Raw genomic sequence first — 18,193 nt, 5'->3', positions numbered from 1 at the left:
TGTGTGCCTGCCAAGGGTGTCTGGGGCACTATCACACAAGGGCTGCCCATCCAATACTTCTCCACCCTTTGCAGAGCCCTCCCCTTGCCAACTGGACCTTTTATTAAAATCAGGCAATGTAGTTGAAACCAACAGTGGAAGCACCCCACAAGCTGCACTTCACTCAGCAGGACCTTCTTCTTTCACACTTTATAAAACTAGAGAGTGTAAAGTTGCACCCCTGACTCCTTCCATGGGAAGACGCTTTCCCTCCTGCCTTGTCCTCAGCTCCTCTCCTGAGCAGCCTCTTCAGGTGAGCTCAGGTGGTTTTTCAGGGGCTGGCAAGGGAGCAGAGGCTCGGAGCTGGTAGTTTAAATTAAAGGGACGTCATGGGGAAATGGTGGTGACTGCTTTTCCTTTCAGCTGTGCTGTGAAAATTAAAGTAGAAATGGGATATACTATTGCAGACATTTAACTGACTACACCAAAGCCCATTTCAATACATGCCTGGTGAAGGAATAAGACTTGCAAATGAATTACTTTGCTGCTAATTCATGAAAAACCTGCATGTGCGCTGAGGTTTCCTTAAATATTTGATAAGTGAACAAAACTCTAGCACACTAAAGTGCCAAATTAAAATGACTGTCTGACCCGATAAAAGGCATAATTACTTTTAATGAATACACCTGCCAAGTGCAGATATGCAGAGCAGCACCTGATATTTCTGCCCCCTCCTGTCTGCAAGCAGCCATATAGCACTGACTGCTACATAGTGCCTTACCTGTTGCTCCTGTCTGTGGAGCGAATCCCACTCATAGATGCCTAACTCTCTTCAGTCTCCTTCTCCAAGGCTTTCAGGACACTGATTTTTCTCCAGTCTTGCTTGGTGTTGAGGAAACAGGAGCTCTAGAAAGGAGAAACCCCCTCCACCCTGCTACTTGGTGCTAAGACCTCAGGGTATAGATTCAGGCTTTGCTTGCTCAGTGTGCACATATGTGTGTGCCTGTGTGCCTATAAATACATGTGCATATATATGTGTGTGTGCACAGGTATACATATATATATCTACTCCTTTAACATAAGTCATCAGTTAGTTCACTTTCGTCTTGTTAGTTGAGTCTGACTGTCTCAAATTTATTTAGAAAACTAATGCCTATTGAAGAATGAGCATTAAAAAAAAATAAAGAGAGAGAAGACAGACAACCATTTCGTTGAGTGTCAGGTGATTTTGTCATTATATTGTTCAAGAAATTAGAAAGATTTCAATTAAGATGACAGATATTCTTCACTGAATAAGTAGTCCAGGGCCCACGTTCCCACCCACTAAGGCTTGCAAATCACCACAATGGTGGTTGATTCAATTCAGGGTCCTGTTGCAGTCTTTGCACCTGGGCCCATGTTCATCCATAGCTACACATCATGCAGTGAAATCAACACCAGAGAGACATGCTATTCAGAACTGGCAAGCAAATAACACACAAAGCTGAGTGTTTAAACAAAAGATGCATTTTTTTTCTTTCCATCCTGTCCCTTCCCCTTTTTTGGGAGACAGTGTCATACCTAGTAACCTTCCATCGGTGACCACCTCCATCCTAGCAGGGCTGAGAGCTTTGCTGGGCTCACAGGATGGTTATTCCCCACCCTAGTAGTTTCAGCATGGATGACCAAGGGCCAGGCAAGCTACACACAGTTTCAGGGTCTTTTGGTGCTTGTGTTGTTTCCCTAGAACACCAACATGAGTGAAGGTTCCTTTATGTTTGATCCCACTGTAGGTTTTGTAGAAATATTTGTCATTCAGGAGTCTTGTTTGAAATGCTCCACCCATCTGTCTTCTCCACCCAGTGCAAAATTTCACCCTGTAATTGCGAGAGCTGTAGGCTGGAGATAAATTTCATTCTTACTTTGCTCTGCATTTCACTCCTGGAGTTCTTTTACAATCCTCATTTCCTCCTCTTCTACTCCTCTGAGTAAAAATAACGGAAATGAATGCTAGGAAAGCTGTTTAGTAAGAATTAACCATTTCTTCTGAATTTGTGTCTCCCATGAGAAACTGACTTCTTCATTACTGTTTCAGTCCATATTTGAAAAATACCTTCCACACTGAGTAACTGCCCCAAAGATTAAGAGCTAAAGCAGACAGACTCTTACTTGTTATTTTTTTCCCCTAACAACTACTGTGCATGGCTTATGAAGTACCTTGCAAAATCCTGTCAGGCTAATGCTGGCTTTTTTGGTGGGTCACCCTAGATGAACCACTTGCAGATATAGGTTAGACAAATACAGCTACTTGATGGATGAAGAAAGTGAGCTCATTTGGCTTGACAGGGACTATGCTGACCTGCTTGAAGCTATTTGAGCAATGAAAATATCTTGCCATAAAGTAGATTCATTTTACTGTTTACCGAATGCTAAAGCTGTCAGCCTGATGGTTGAGTTTGCAGATTTTTAGGTTGGGACAGTGCTGCTGCCTAATTTTTTTTCAGCTGCTCTGCTACATTACCCAAAAATCAAAAATTATCTTGCTGCACACATATGGACATATAGGCTGGTCCTAGATGTGCAAAATACTACATGATGCTTAAGTGAGAGAGAAGAAATAAATTGTTTAACCTGTTTTTTTTTCGTATATATATTTGAACTTCAGCACTGAAATTTTAAGTTCAGTATTATTGTTATATAAAGAAAATGAAAATGAAGAGCAGTTCATCTCTGAGCTGTTGCTAATATTGCAGATGCATTATAACTGCTATAGCAGATTACATTTATGCCTAAGAGAAACAGAATTCAGCAAATGAGTTTCAAAGTCTAGTCTGACTTATTAGAGGGCCACAGAGAGGTGGGCATGCAGGAGCAGTTCCTGGTGATGGAGTACTTTCATGTCTAAATTTTCCTTTACGCCTATCTGATGGGTAATGTAATGGATAACGTATCTGATGGATAACGTAATACTGGAAAAGTATTTTATTTCCCACTGAGTTATGAAAAGGCCTCATCTATCATAAATCTTTAAAAAACAAACAAAAACCCCAAACTAAGTGAATAAATGAGCATATTGATTTTAAACAGCACTAAAAAGCAAACAGCCATATTAACTTCTGCAAAGGCTAGTTGATTTGCTTCCTTGATAACAGGCCCCAGCTTAGACAAATCAAGTCTGTGTCTCTTCAGGTTTTTCCCTGTGTCCCTCCGAACTGTAGCCCAGCAGAGCCCATTTATGCAGCTCTTCTTTCTGTTCATACCTTACCTAGAGAAGGGTTGGGACTTTGGCGTGGAAGTACAGGGCTTCCTCTGCACTGTCTTAACTTATGTGATTTTACTCTCTCTCTCTGTCTCTTTCCTGATTTGGCTGCTTAGGGACAGACAGGTAATGGAGAAGAAATTGAAAGGGAAAATACAGGGAAAATGTAAATGAAAAGAAGTTATTATAACTGTTATAATGAAGTGCCTTTCATTTAAATATAAGAATGTAACGCTGAAATGAACTTGTGATCCTGAAATGCATTTTTAATGAGTTTCCTTTTTATTTTGCTGCTTCAGTGGCATATTTTAAAGACCCTTTGAAAAAAGCCACATTAAAAACCCCACCAAATGCCACAACATGCAAAATTGGATATTGGTTTATTCCAAAACTGCTGATCAGGAAGAGTGGCTCTTCAACACAAAATGTTGCAGTCACTTTATTTAAATGAGTTTGAATTTGCATTGTGATGTGCCATTCTGATTTAGAAAAAAAAAATTAGATTTTCAGATCAAATTGACCCAGCCAGTGAAGCATTAAGAAACTGGCAGGTTTAGTCTGAAAGCCTCATGTTATATCAAACCTGCAGCCGGTGGAAGTCACAGAGCAGCAGTGAGAAAACAACTTTCTCACTGAAATCTTTCTCTTGTCACCGTGTAAGTTTTTTTTTTGTTCTCACATATTTTCTCCTTCTCCCCATAGGAGAACGCCCTTTCCAGTGCAATCAATGTGGAGCTTCCTTTACACAGAAGGGCAACCTTCTGCGCCACATAAAGTTGCACTCGGGTGAAAAGCCCTTCAAGTGCCACCTCTGTAACTACGCCTGCCGTCGCAGGGATGCCCTCACAGGACACCTGAGGACTCATTCGGGTAAGTGAAGGCGTGGGACTGTCCAGGGGTCCTCCTCACAGCACCCATTGAGGAGACGGGGACATTGGCGGACACCAAGTCCCACAGGTCTTCTCACCCTGGGGAGAACAGTCACCCCATGTTGGGGTTAACCATGATGTGAGCCAGCCACGGTGTTTTAGCAGCAAAGAAATGACCAAACTCATCTCATGCTCATGATCCTTCACCAGAAGAACTGTTTCTTTTTTCCCTGTACTTCTTGGCTGTTTAAAAGTTTCTGTATAAGGATTTCATTTTACAAGCCTCCTCTAAGTAATCCATTTCGTGGAACTATGAACATGAATTAAAGCTGATGAATTTTTTTAGAGTTTGGATGGCATTTATCTGCATATAGAGATAACATAAGGTCTAAACACACTAGGTTTTAAATAATGAAATCTCAAAATCCTCCAGTTTGGTAAGTCATTCTCAACTGCAGTGTGAATACCACCTACAGCATTTAGCAGCAGTTATTTGTTGTACCTTGTTATTACAAGTACTTTGAAAGAGTGGGAAGGAATGTAAGAGTGGAGGATAGAAAGATGATAATCTTCCAAAAAAGAGGACTCTGCCACAGTTCTTCATGTTTTTGTCTGAACAGTAATATGGAGATCTGAATAAACATTTTTGAATAGCTGTGCTTTTCCATTACCACAAACCTCTCATTGTTTGGCAGAAGCCATAGTCACAGACCTTCTATGAAGCAAAACCAATTTAGCACCTTTTTAGAGTGCCTTTAAAAGCGGAGTGTTGTCTCATCTAGTTTCCCAAGCTAAGCTGGAAATGTAATTTGTTATTTGGATAGGAGACCTCCGAAACACATTGCTGGAACTGACGCTGGTAACTTGAGAAAGTTGGCTTTGGAACCAAATTCTAGGTAGCAAGAAACCTCAAAGCAAAAATTTGTGTGTTGCAAAAACTAAGGAAATTCTAGCACAGACATTAAATAATAAGATCCCTAATGTTCGCCTCAGATGTCCAAAATAAGTCCTGTTTCTGCTTTGTTCTGGCCTGATTCAGGAAAGTACATCTTTAAAAGACTATTTCACCTCCCTCTCCCTTACTGTTACTGATTTTCATGGCTGCAAAATTTTAAACATAATTTTATATAGACACATGAAATTACAAATAGGCATTTTTGTCAAACTCTGAGGATTCCATAGCTAAAGAGACAATGCATAAACTATAGATTTGGATTAGCTCCTGCAGTTGGCAAATTGACGTCAATACATTATAAAACAAGTTGGATGTCTGAGGCTGATTTTCACTTGAGAATTTGTAAATAAAATTCAAAAGTTAAGCTGTGTCTTCATCTAAAATTGTGGAATCACATGTAAAGTGAGTCTTGTCATACTACGACAGAAAATTCGGGTCCAGAATTCTGTGAAACCATATTGTTACTGCGAAATTCCCGGAACTACATACGTCTGGATTGGTGTAATACAGGAAGAATTTTGTCATGCCATTTCTCTTGAATTTCCAGAAGCGGAAAACATGTGAAATCTAACACTGTCCTAAAAGGGTTGTGCTGGTTCTGGTTACATCAGAACTGACATCCAGCCGTGGGCTTGTGTCTCTACCTACACCACCAGTTCCCCTGCTGGGAGTCTCTGGGGGATCTCGGCACAAAAGCGACTACGCCCAGACCTTTGAAGATGTCTCAGTTTCTAACTTGCGTAGATGCTGTTTTTGAGGATTTAATGTCACGGTCCTTATCTGATGTGAATCATCTGAAATCAGCTTGCAGCACCCACAGAATTGCCCTGTTGATGTAAAGGCATACAAACAATTTTCCATTAGTTTGTTTTTGGTTTGGGGGTTTTTGTTTGTTTGTTTTTAAATTAACAAAATCTTTATTTGGTTTACCATAGCATGAGTTTATTTTTGGCGTGGGCTTTTTTCCTGTTGTTCTTATCGTTGTTAATACACTGTTGCGTACCCCATCTGAATCGCTCAATGAACTGTGTTTTCTCCAGTTGGCAAACCCCATAAGTGTGGATATTGTGGTCGCAGCTATAAGCAGCGCAGCTCTTTGGAAGAACATAAGGAACGCTGTCATAACTACCTGCAAACTATGAATATCTCAAGCAGCCTTTATTCAGGTAATAAACGTGTCCATTTGGGGATTTACGTTGTCCTGTCACGTATGCAGAAAAAAGAGTGCAAAAGGAACAGTAATACCATTTGCGGCATCTTTTGCATTGTGGAGGCACAGTTCTCTTCCCGTCCCCCACCCCCATATGTATGATATTTCATCTGGATTTATTCTATATTTGATAAATATTTAGCTGTTGTCTTATTTTGTTTAGCTCAAACAAAAAGCCAAAATAGAACTCAGGCAAATGGCAAAACACTTGCAAGACCTGGAAGATTTCAGTTCACCATCTCAAGACAGTGTGGCTACTTCATCCCTCCACCTTTCCCTTTTGCTTGGAGTCCTGTATCACAATACTCTTGTGGATGTATTCTTAATAAAGATTTAATACCAGTGTTCTAGGTAGGGCTGCAGAACCTTCTGCATTGCACATCTCTTGCCCTTCCCAGGCACAGCTTAAGGGGCTTACTTGACCACTGGGACCAACTTCTCTAACAAGGATGGGTCATCTGGTTTTGATCTCCCTCTTCCAAGGAAGAGGACATGAAGCCAGAAGCATTTAATTTAGCCAGTTTGACTGGGACAGACTAGAAAGACTAATAATTTGTTGACAGCATTCTACCCAGCCTCTTCTTTAAAAGAAAAGTGGGAGAGGTGAGCAGCTGTTGTGCTCCTCTGAGAGATGAGACCGGTCTTATGATGAAGGTAAAGTCCATTTTTCAGAGAATATAAAATCTAAAACTATGCCCAGACATAGAGCAAGCAGATATTGGGGTTTGGATTTTTCTTAACAAAGATCCTAAATATCTGTGTGGGATTGATCACAGTAAATAGCCATACAAAATCCCCTTTCGTGTGGAGTTTTAGATAGAGAATATAAGATTCTCTTCTGTGGTGGAGTTTAAACCCATCTAGTAAGTTACATTTATTGTGTACCTTTTTGATCCTGTCAGTATATATTATTTGGTTTGTCAAATGACAAAAATGGAAGGTTGTCTCTGATCTATTTGCAGTGATGCCTCATTCAATATTTTGTATCTGGACAGAACCTGAATCTGTTTTTACATGCTATTAAATAATGTAAAGTATATGCACATAATGATAGCAGTTGAGGAGCTTCTGGCAGACAACATGTTAGAGTAGCGCCCCTTCAAATTTTATTGAGGAGCTGGAGAATGTATAAATAGAAAAGCTCAATATAATATACAGTAGGCAGCAATACTTATTCCTCAAAGAGGTGACAGGATTTAGAAGCAAATATTCTGTCTTGGAATTTGAATTTTCAGTGTCTGGCACATGGACTTGAATGCCTGCAAGCAGAACATGAAAATCTGTGTGAATGAGTACCCGAACTACTACTGAAGTCTTAGTAAGCAAAAATGTCCAGATGAAACCAGTGTAAGGAATCATAAACTTTGATAAGAAACAATACCATTATAGAGATGGACATGTGTTTATAGCAAATCATGACAGGAGAGTTTACACTAGCTTGGGACTGAGTATCTAATATCTCAGTGGGATGAAAACTTGAGGAATTCATGCATGCTTGGATGAATAACTTCTTCCGTGCATATACAGAAAGTGTCATATAAATCTGTATTTGATATAATATGAGTACTTTTGCAAACGAGAAAAAAAAAAAAAAATGAAAGGAGTAACTTCTGGGTTTAGACCTTGTATCCTGGGAAAAAAGTCACTCTTAAAGTAAAAAAAAAAATTAAAATAGTACTCTGTTAATAAATAAATACCTTACATTTCTAAAAATAAAGCTTTCCTGCATTTTCCTAGTATTTCACATTCTAAAAATCTCTTCTACTTCATTGCAAACATACCATTTTGCCATGTTTACATTATTTATTTCCCTTTCAAACTCAAACATAAAAACATATAATGAAACAGTTGAGAATGAGTGAGTATCCTCAGATTTTTTAATGCATTCTACATTATACCTAGAAAAGCAAGTAGTTACACTATCACTGTTCTTGTAACATTTCAAGATGTGATATAGAGCTATTAGAGTCACAATTCAGGCCCTTTATTTTTCCCCAGACTCAAAAAATGTGGTACAAAAATCTGCTAGGGCATCTAATTTGACATTCTGCTACACTGGGATTGTGTTTTACAGCACTTTAATATACTTTGTGCTTAAAACATAGAAAAAATGTCAATTGAAAGGGCTAAAATGGTAAAAGCAATCCATCAGCTTGTCATTCTAACAAATATAATTGGGAAAGTACTTAAGTAAGGGAAAGCTCCAGCAAAGACGAGTAAGAAGGGGGACAAGAGATTGTATTTATATTTTACCTTTTGTTTGCTCTCTTTAAGAGAATGAGATTCAGCATGGAATTAGGAACCTGTTGAATTTTAAGGCAAAGTTTTTATTTTAGAGCACTAGAATCTCACTGTCCATGTGAAGTTCTTCTCTCAGAGATATTAATTGGAGTTTTGCATTCAAGTTGGGTGGAAATGTGCTGAAGTATTACCAGGCCTGTATAAAATAGAACCAGAAATAGTTGGTCAAGTTTAAAAATATATCACTTGTGGATTTACATTTGAAAAGATACTTCTTTTTTGGTTCACAGACACCAAATTACAGAAAATTAGTGAATTGTGTTGTTGGCAAATATCAGGGAGTGTCAGTTGAAAAGGCTGGAAATTAGTATGTAATTAAATTTGGCCAGATCTGTGGGGGTTTTGTGTGTGTGGTATTGTTGTTGTTGGGGTTTACTTGGTTGGTTTGGTTTTGTTTTGCTTGTGTTTTTTTTTGTTTGTTTAGTGGGTTGGGTTTTTTTTAGTGGCAGTTTTAAAAGTTGCAATATTAAAAGTCTGAAAGTTGAATACATAACTTACCCTCTCTTGAATCGATTAGAAATTGGATGTTGTTATATCCTAAACAGATACTTTGTGATCATTTCAACTTTTAATCAAAAATTCAATTTTTTGTTTCCTTGTTGAATGGGCTGCTTTAAAACATTCTCTGTAAGTCTCTTCCTGAAGTGGCATCTGGAAGCCTTGGCCAGCACAAGATGCTTGCTCATGTGTGCTTGTTTGATGATGGCTAGATACCATCAATGCCCTTTACTATCCTGCATCCTCATGAACAAATTCTTGCATTGGTCACAGTCTAAGTGTCTTATGGGGCTGGGACACTATTCCATGAGACTCCCTGTCACTGTTACCACCACTGTCACCATCACTGCTGCAGCAGAGACCTAAGAACCAGTTGTCTACTCTTCTGCTTCGTACTGTGGGGTGTTGCTCTCTTGGACATTTCACCTGCTCTTTCCAGTTATCCACCAAATCCTGATCTCACATCTTTCAGGAACAATGAGACTTTCACAAACATCCTTTTGTGGCATTAGCATATTGCCAAAATAACATTGCATACAAATGGTGTGTTCTCAAGAATTGAGAAACACCCAGGTACCAAGAGCAATGGGTTCTGTGAACCAGTAAATACAGTGATTAAAGAAATTCTCAGCAGGCACAGAAGGTAAAAAGTAGCAGAGTGGTGCACCTATTTGATATAGCTTGCAGAATCGAAGTCTAAAAAATATCTTTTTGTTTTTCTCTTTAATAGCAACTCACAAGTTCAGGAAAAATATCTATATCCTGGTAGGAGGTAAAAGTAAAATTAACCCGTTTCTCTCTTGCCTCTGATGCCCCTTGGAAAACAAAACAAAACAAAAAACAATTGTGCTGTATATCACCTTTCCTTTAGATGCTGGAATTCAGAAATACCTTTCCATACATTTTTCATAGTCATTGTTTTGACAGCGCATTTTCATACACCTCTTCTGTTTCTGCAGGAAAATACTGAAGTGAAATATAGTGAAAGTGCAATAGTCTCCCTTTCCTAGACCCTCACAGCTAAGCTCCTTTCTAATTCTGCAGTGTCTCAGCAGCAGCTGAAGTTGAGAAACATGTTTGAGCACTGGAAATCAGTGCTCCACTATAGACATGACTTTACCAACTTAGGTTAAATTGACATTTAAAGTCTAAAATTGCATCAAGGAAGTGTAGCAATATTGAAAAGGGGAAAAGGGCTGGTGTAGCTTGTAAATACATCTTCCACTGCTGGAGTGGATAAGTTTGTCCATTTTTCCTGCTAAAGAAGCAGTGATCATACAGGCAGTTCCCCTGGAAGAGGTGCAGAGGGATGGGTGGGGGTGACTGCTTCATGTCCAGTATAAGGTTAGGATGTAATTTATCCACAGAAATGAGAGTGGTTGTAGAAAGGTGGAGTGATTACATTACATACAGGCAGATGCCTTGTAGTTGCAATCTCAATTTTGTACCCTAAATGTGGGAAACATGAACATGTTCATAGATTAATCAGCATGAGGGACATTGTTACCAAGAGTCAGAATCATCCTGTGTCTGCAGTGGTGAGCTCCTCCTTCCAGCTGGTTGGGAGCTAAAAAAGACATTAGCTGTGAAACAACAACCTGAAGACAATAGTTCCATTAAAATGGAACAAACATGCCTAACCATTCTGATGTCATTTGATTTCAGCCATAAAAGAGGAAACTAACCAGAGTGAAATGGCTGAAGACCTGTGCAAGATAGGGTCAGAAAGATCCCTCGTGCTGGATAGACTAGCAAGTAACGTCGCCAAACGTAAGAGCTCTATGCCTCAGAAATTTGTTGGTAAGAGTTACACGTTTGCTGTCTCCTAAAAAATAAATGAAAACAAACCCCAAAATCCATCTCACAGGGTTTTTACTTTTGCTTTATGATTTTACTTGTTTAGCAATGTCTCTATAGAAGCAGATAGAGCTATGTGCTGGCAGAAAAAAACAAACAAACAAACAAACAAAAACCCATCAAACTTCTCCAGCATACATTTCTGTATGATTAATTTTCCACATCTAGAGACTAATTTTAAGTTTTTTTCCTGTCTTTTCTAATTCTTATGAACCAGATCATTACAAGATCTGGGCAGGCTCTTGAAGTTGCCTTAAGAACCTGAAGATAGAAGTTTCCTGTTGGGAAAGCATTTGACCACACTTTCAGGGTTATTTTATTAACTTCTTGGATGACATCCAGATCTGGGTGTATTGGTGTTTGTGAAAGCATTTGTGAAGACTTGAGCATAGGCTGGATAATATTCTTCATGCCTTCATAAATTCTGTGTACATTTACAGCCCAAAATGATATTGGAAATAAATAAACCTAGGTCTGGGTCTGAGAATAATACGTAAAATAGAAGATCTTTGAATAGATTCTATGTGATACAAAACCTTCATGCCCATTTGCACCTAGTAGTTTTTATCTTAACAATGAAAATATGGAGGCTAGACGCATAAAAATGGAGGCTATACCTACAATTGCTTTCTTTGTTAAGCCTGTATGAAGTAGTGGTTACATCAGTTTTGTAACAGTGACAGCCACAGACAATGTTTTGTCAGCTATGTAGAGTTGGTCTTCATTTAATAAAAATATGGAAGATCAGATGACAGAATATTCTCATAAGTAGTTAGGGTCTTTTATCATTCTCTGCACATTCCCGTATAAAATTATTCCATAGGAGACAAACAGAGAACACCAAAGTCTTTGGAAAAAAAAAACCACCATACATTAGAAGGTCTTCAGCCAAAAGTCAAGGCAAAAAAGGCCAGTTTATGGGACAGAAATGCCAACTATACCTTCTTTAATGAAGACAGAAGGGTGAAAGGAAAGCTAGTATTTTTAAGACAAGGAAAAGGGAATCTCAGCTATGTCAGGAGGTACAACAAGGTTTGAAATGGAAGTCTGAGATTGTCTTCAAGTCCAAAGGCAACAATTTCAGGAGGTATTCAAGGATAAGAAATGCTTATGCTTTCAAAGGATGAAACTCGTAGTAGAGATAATTACCAAAAATATATCAACTATATGAGGCAAACCTGATTCATTTAGACACTCTAGTAACTGATTGCATTAGGCAAAATACTAATTCTGTGAAAGCTTGAGGAAGACCAGAATTGTTAAAATGTAAAATGTACTAGGAAGTATCCTACATGTGATGTATCTGTGGGTGTGGACTAGAGTTTTCATTCTCATTTTCTCTCTTTCTCCCTGAGAAACAATACAGGCAGACAGTTTAAATAGGACTTTTAGGAGGGCAGTGTTTCCTGTCAGTTATTCAGGGTGCGGTGTAGGAAGACAACCTACTGACAGCAGATATTTATGGAAATTTGCTAACCTTCAAAAGGATGAAATTTTCTGACAAGAAAATGCCCCCAAATCCTTTCCTTTCCAATCCTCACCTGCTGCTTCATGTAATAGGTACATTCCTGATTAACACAAGGTTGGGCCAGCTGGTCAGGAGAGCTTATTGCTCTGGTAGGTTGCCGTGTCATCCCAATCCCTCTGCTGAATTCCAGGGAGAAGGAGCAAATGGCATTCTTCACATAAAGGAATGACTGCTTCTTCACTCATTTTTCTCAAGGTTAAATTCATTACCTTTCAAAAATGAGATTGTTCACCAAATAAAGCCAGTTATCTGTAAAAATCTCTCTGTATTTCAAACTAGAATAGCTGGCAAACTAGAATAGAGAGCAAAACTGGGCTGTCCAAACTTGATAGTGAAGACTGCGGGTGAGGTTGAAACATTCATCATGTTAAAACTATAGAAAGAAAAGAAGAAAAGGAGGGAGAGGGAGAGGGAGAGGAGGAAAGGAAAAGAAAAAGGAAAAGGAAAAGGACAAAAAAGGAGAAAAGTGTCCATATGCACTGAGTGTAGTTTTACTATTTAGATATCTGCTGCAGAATCCTGAGCAGTTCAAACCTTGAAGTGCATCAAACCATTGGCAGTTTAATTTACTTATGCTCTAATAACCACAGAAATGAGCTATTATTTTTAATGAGTGCAAGTATTATCTGCATTGCCCAGATATAGAAATGATACCTGCCTACCTCAAGTTTGTGTCTGTTTCAGACATTCTACTTGGAAACAGATTTTTCTTATGAGCACTTGATCCTCTCAGTCCAACTACCAACTAGTTATGCTACATAAAGCAAATACTACTCAAGAACAGCTATGAAAATAATGCCTTCTGGATGCCCAAAATTTTGTGTATAATGAAGACTGGTCCCACTTTTCAGTGGTATACAGTGCCTATGGAGTACAAATTACTTTGGCCTCATTTTTCCCCCCTTGAGTCAAGGGATATTCATATTAGGAGAGTTTTTCTGTATTTAATTCAAAAGTCCTTCAAAACACCTATTTTCAGTCTTAAGACAAACTTTGCTTGAAAACTACACCATTAAAAAAGGCAAATCTGGAAGAAAAAAGAATGCACCGCAGTAGAGGGGGGCTCAAATTGTCAGAATAATAGAGAAAGGAAACAAGAGGAAGCAGAAGCTTTGGCAGCACAGCTGGAAGGTGTCTGTACCCTACATCCACTATAGGAACTTACGCAATGCTCAAGAGTGTTTCTTTCTCTGCTTGCAGAGCATGGACAAACTAGTATGAAACCAGATCTTGTGGGAAATGTAGACGGCAGGACTTTCTACACTTCAGCCCCATCATTGCAATAATGTCATACTAGAAGTATTCTGTGCTCTTCACTGACTTTGAATAGTCGATTTGAGTAGAAACTGGGTGGGAGGTTGTTGATAAATTAATTTGCAGATCTCCTGGTAAATTTTTCATGCTCCTGTTGGCAGTTCTTTTAGACAAAGTAGGACTTTCCAAGGACTACCAGCAAATGTCATGTTGATTAGGAAATAGTGACAGCACCTCATAGAGATGATTGTGGCTTTCAATGAATTTCCCAAGATCTACAGATCTAGAAAATCCACCCGGACCATAAACAATGTGTTACTGATAGTTCCTAGGGACTTATGGGGATTTTTTACCACTTTGCATTTGCACAAAATTAATTAGGGGCCTGATAATAACTTTGATAGTTTACCTTGTTTGAGAAGACTGTTCAGGTTCATAAAATCAGCATCTGTGCATCTAAATAGTTTCTCTCACTCCTAATTTTTACCTTCTATGTTTTGCTTAGTCTTATCTATCCATGAATTTTGAGACATTGTAGTGAAACTCAGCATTCAGTACAAGGGTATCCAGCTAGAGATACATTAATGCAGTCTGACTTTTGGCATCCCAAATCAAAGTCAGAAGTAACAAGTAATGATGTTGCTATATATAGGCCCTACCTCCTAGGAAAAACATATTCCAACTACAAATGCACTTTAATTTTTTCCATGGTTCTTGGCTGCTCCTGTAGTTAATAACTTTTTGACACAAACTTCTGGTAATGTGTCTAACACAGCTTATTTAAAAAAACAAGGTGTGTGTGGGAGGTGTCAATATGAAAAGTTAAGTTTTTGTTGATTTTTCCCCAAAACTACATTGGGCCATATTGCCAATGTGGGTTATTTGTAAGAAACTGAAGGTCTAAAACTAAAGCATACAGTTTCCTCTCTAAAATTGTAATATTTTAGGGATAAATATTGATAATGTGCTTCACGCTCTGAAGCGTGAAGGCCAGGTTCACTGCAGCTGTGCTGGTGCATTGTCTTCACGAACCACAAAGGCAGCCTCAGCTCCGTGTAGGAGGCAGATGAGGGAGTCGAGTCAGAAAGCAGAGAGGATGAAGCACTTGATGCTGTGAGTCCCCATATAATTATTTCCAGAACATGTTTGCATCTAGTTGCTTTCCCGAAGACCTCAAATTACTTTGCAGGTTAAAACAAAACAAAACAAAACAAAACAAAACAAAACAAACACCAACCAGCAATTTTTCTGAATGGCTATATTGAAGAACTATGAATACCTCAGGTGAATTTCAGAGGTGGATTTGATGAACTCTTTTCTTCCATATTGCTGTTTTAATAATCCATGATATTCCATTCCTTAATTATGTAGAAATCAACCCTCTAACTCCTGACTGTTCTTCACTGCAGGTGAAAAATGTCTGCCTGATCTTCCATATGATGCCACCACCAACTATGAGAAGGAGAATGAGATAATGCAGACGCACGTTATAGACCAGGCCATTAACAACGCCATCAGTTACCTGGGGGCAGAGTCCTTGCGCCCCCTTGTCCAGACACCACCAGGTGGTTCTGAGGTTGTGCCTGTCATCAGCTCCATGTATCAGCTCCACAAACCCCTCGGGGACAATCAGGCTCGCTCCAACCACACAGCTCAGGACAGCGCAGTGGAAAACTTGTTGCTGCTTTCCAAAGCCAAATCTGTCTCTTCCGAAAGAGATGCCTCACCCAGCAACAGCTGCCAAGACTCAACAGATACAGAGAGCAATAACGAGGAACGCAGTGGTTTAATTTACCTGACAAACCACATAGGTCCCCACGCAAGAAATGGCATCTCTATAAAAGAAGAAAACAGGCAGTACGATGTCTTGAGGGCAGGTACTGACAATTCCCAGGATGCTTTCAAAGTGATCAGCAGCAATGGGGAGCAGGTGAAAGTTTACAAGTGTGAACACTGTCGAGTCCTTTTCTTGGATCACGTGATGTATACGATCCATATGGGCTGCCACGGGTTCCGTGATCCTTTCGAATGCAACATGTGTGGCTACCATAGCCAGGACAGGTACGAATTCTCTTCCCACATAACTCGAGGGGAGCATCGTTTCCACATGAGCTAAAACTCCTCCGGCACAGATCTGGCCTCAACAGCTGTATTACTGGAGCTGCACGAGCCACGACAGCAACAAAGCACAAGTCAGCTGGACAGTAAAAGCAACAAGAGAATCAGATGTTCAGCTATCATCTCCCACAAGAAGAGATTTTTCCTTTTGGTAGCATGCATTGTAACTCAGTTTTCTAAAATAACTACTGAAGTTTTTATTGAAAATGTTTGATCACCAAAAACCTTTAGTAATGTAAGTAGGAGCTTTTGTAGTCACATAGCTGAAAGCCCTTCCCTTCACTGATGCTTCTTGCAAACATCCCTTGCCAAAACTGTTAACCATGTGCAGGATGCACCGCGCAAAGGAGGACATGACAGGCAGGAGTGGCCAAGCTTCCTTTCTTAACACCCTGAGCACAGGCCTCTTACACCAGATGTATGTTTTTTGGCTTCCTGGTATTATTTGACTCTTTTGGGAAGATCAACCTCAATTAAAGATGGAAGGCCCCATCCCAGATGACTTTGCAGACAGTTGGAGTGGGACAGGATCCCCAGTCAGAAGGTCCTGAGTTGTTTTGGTGGTAAAAAGTAGAATGTTTCCACCTGCAAGGGTGCTGCTGGTATTGACATCACAGCGTGCCTTGTTTGTGTCACCAGGCAGGCGAGCAGGCATGTGAAAGAGATAAGAAACACCCTTGTAATACACTCTGTGAAGTATGAATTGCATTTAATGTATAGAAAAAGGGTATTGTTGGCTTTTCTTTGAATAAATGTTTTCTCTCCCTATCCAATAAACCCCCACTTTTCATTAAGAAATCGCTCCTCTCTCTGCATAAACAAGTTATGATGTATTTAATTTTTTTTCTTTCTTTTTAAAATTTTAGTTATATAGAAAAGTATGATGTACAGTCGAGATAAGCACTAGCTAGAAATACATGTGGGGAATGTCTCCTTATGCACATTTTTCATCTTTTTAAACTGCCTGGAAAACATCCAAATGTCCCTCTCTTGCATATGCAAACAATCCCATTGTACTTGCACAGAAGATGTCCTCTTGTAGATTTTCTGGCTCTATTCTTAAGTGTTGCACTTTTAATTATGTTTAAAGCACTGAGCTGAATTAAACCAGCCGATCAAAATTCGCGGCCTTCTCCCTTTTTACTGGCACTTGCTGTTTAATGCGGGACCAAGCCCCTCAAAGGTGCTGAGAACCCCGGCTTCCTATTCAACAAATAATTTCACCATGTGTGTTAAGTTACTTTTACTTCAGTGGAACTAATGTTAAGTTTTTAAAAAACGGTATTTTGCTGAATAGAGACCAGAGACTGCAGCACTTTGCAAAGTGCAGTAAAATCCACCAAGACCTTACTCCATGGCAGGTTCTGCTGCAGATACTGTAACTTCAGTTAGAATAAAAACTTCTATGATTAATGGATTTTAACCCTAAACACAGCTGATATTATTTTTTTTAATATCTTCTTCTTAACTTCCTCTTCCAAACAGTTCATTCTTCTCCCTGAACTCCCTCATACTTTACGATTGGGCAAAAAATAAATTTTTGCAGCTGCATAAAAATCTGTCATTGGTGCTGCAATACTTCCTGGGCAACATTCGTAAAAATAACCCATCTTATTAACTTAATATATAAATACTTCCACTCTGTATAATTAGTGGATATTCTCCAACAAACACAGTCATATAACCAACAAGAATAGCAGTCTTGTCACACACTTACATGTTTTGCATTCACAAGTGTATGCAAGCACATATATTTATTACAAGAGAGATTTGATGGAACTGTGAACATTTATACCTAGGCCAATTTGGCCTGATATGTGTAGCTATATTTGATATACATTTCCTATATATACATACTATTACAGGCATGCAGAGTTCCTTGTTCTGCTTTCACTTTTGCAGGTGTAAGTCAAGAGCAACAACACCAAACTTACAGGAAGGATACTGACGAGATAATGAATTACAAATGTATGCTCTTACAATCTCATGTCTTAGCTTTTCATGCCAACTGTAAGAAAGACACTCAGTTCATATGACACATGGGCACAGAGGTGTTTTTACACTGAAAGCACATGCCTATGTAGTAGCTTTGTCCCCAGATGTGAATGCTATGTATGAACATCCATGGACCACTGCACATACACAACAACAGTGAAAACAAATCACAAATACGTTAGGTGGGCTACTACATACAGAATGGCCAACAACCCTGCAAAAAAAATGAGCAGTGTAAGCTAGAGGCCCAAAGGTGATCCCCTCTATTCCCACATTACAGGTCAGTTGCCTCAAAAGGCATATTGCTCATTACCTTCCAGCCCAATACACTGTGCAGAGGGTGACCACAAGGAATCGTTGGCCACTTTCATGCCCCAGAGAAATTGTGTCA

The 18,193-nt window shown here is 39.2% G+C and overlaps 1 protein-coding gene across 8 annotated transcripts in view; it reads left to right on the top strand.

Moving 5' to 3' along the window:
• IKZF1 (IKAROS family zinc finger 1) overlaps nt 1–17,067 on the top strand; it is a 69,451-nt gene extending 52,384 nt beyond the window's left edge. For 6 of the 8 annotated variants that reach the window (XM_080340659.1, XM_080340661.1, XM_080340655.1 and 3 more), the window contains 4 exons: nt 3,920–4,087; nt 6,082–6,207; nt 10,716–10,850; nt 15,099–17,067. In XM_080340659.1, coding sequence (XP_080196785.1) covers nt 3,920–4,087; nt 6,082–6,207; nt 10,716–10,850; nt 15,099–15,805 — 1,136 coding nt within the window. In that variant the 3' untranslated portion in view covers nt 15,806–17,067. The remainder of the gene's footprint in view (nt 1–3,919; nt 4,088–6,081; nt 6,208–10,715; nt 10,851–15,098) is intronic. The other 2 variants (XM_080340662.1, XM_080340660.1) reach the window with 1 other exon arrangement.
• The last annotated feature ends 1,126 nt before the right edge of the window (nt 17,068–18,193 follow it).

Source organism: Nesoenas mayeri (assembly GCF_963082525.1).
Source record: "Nesoenas mayeri genome assembly, chromosome: 2".
NCBI lineage: Eukaryota > Metazoa > Chordata > Aves > Columbiformes > Columbidae > Nesoenas > Nesoenas mayeri.
The sequence above is the reverse complement of the archived record's forward strand: the minus strand, read 5'-3'. Positions and strand labels throughout refer to the sequence as shown.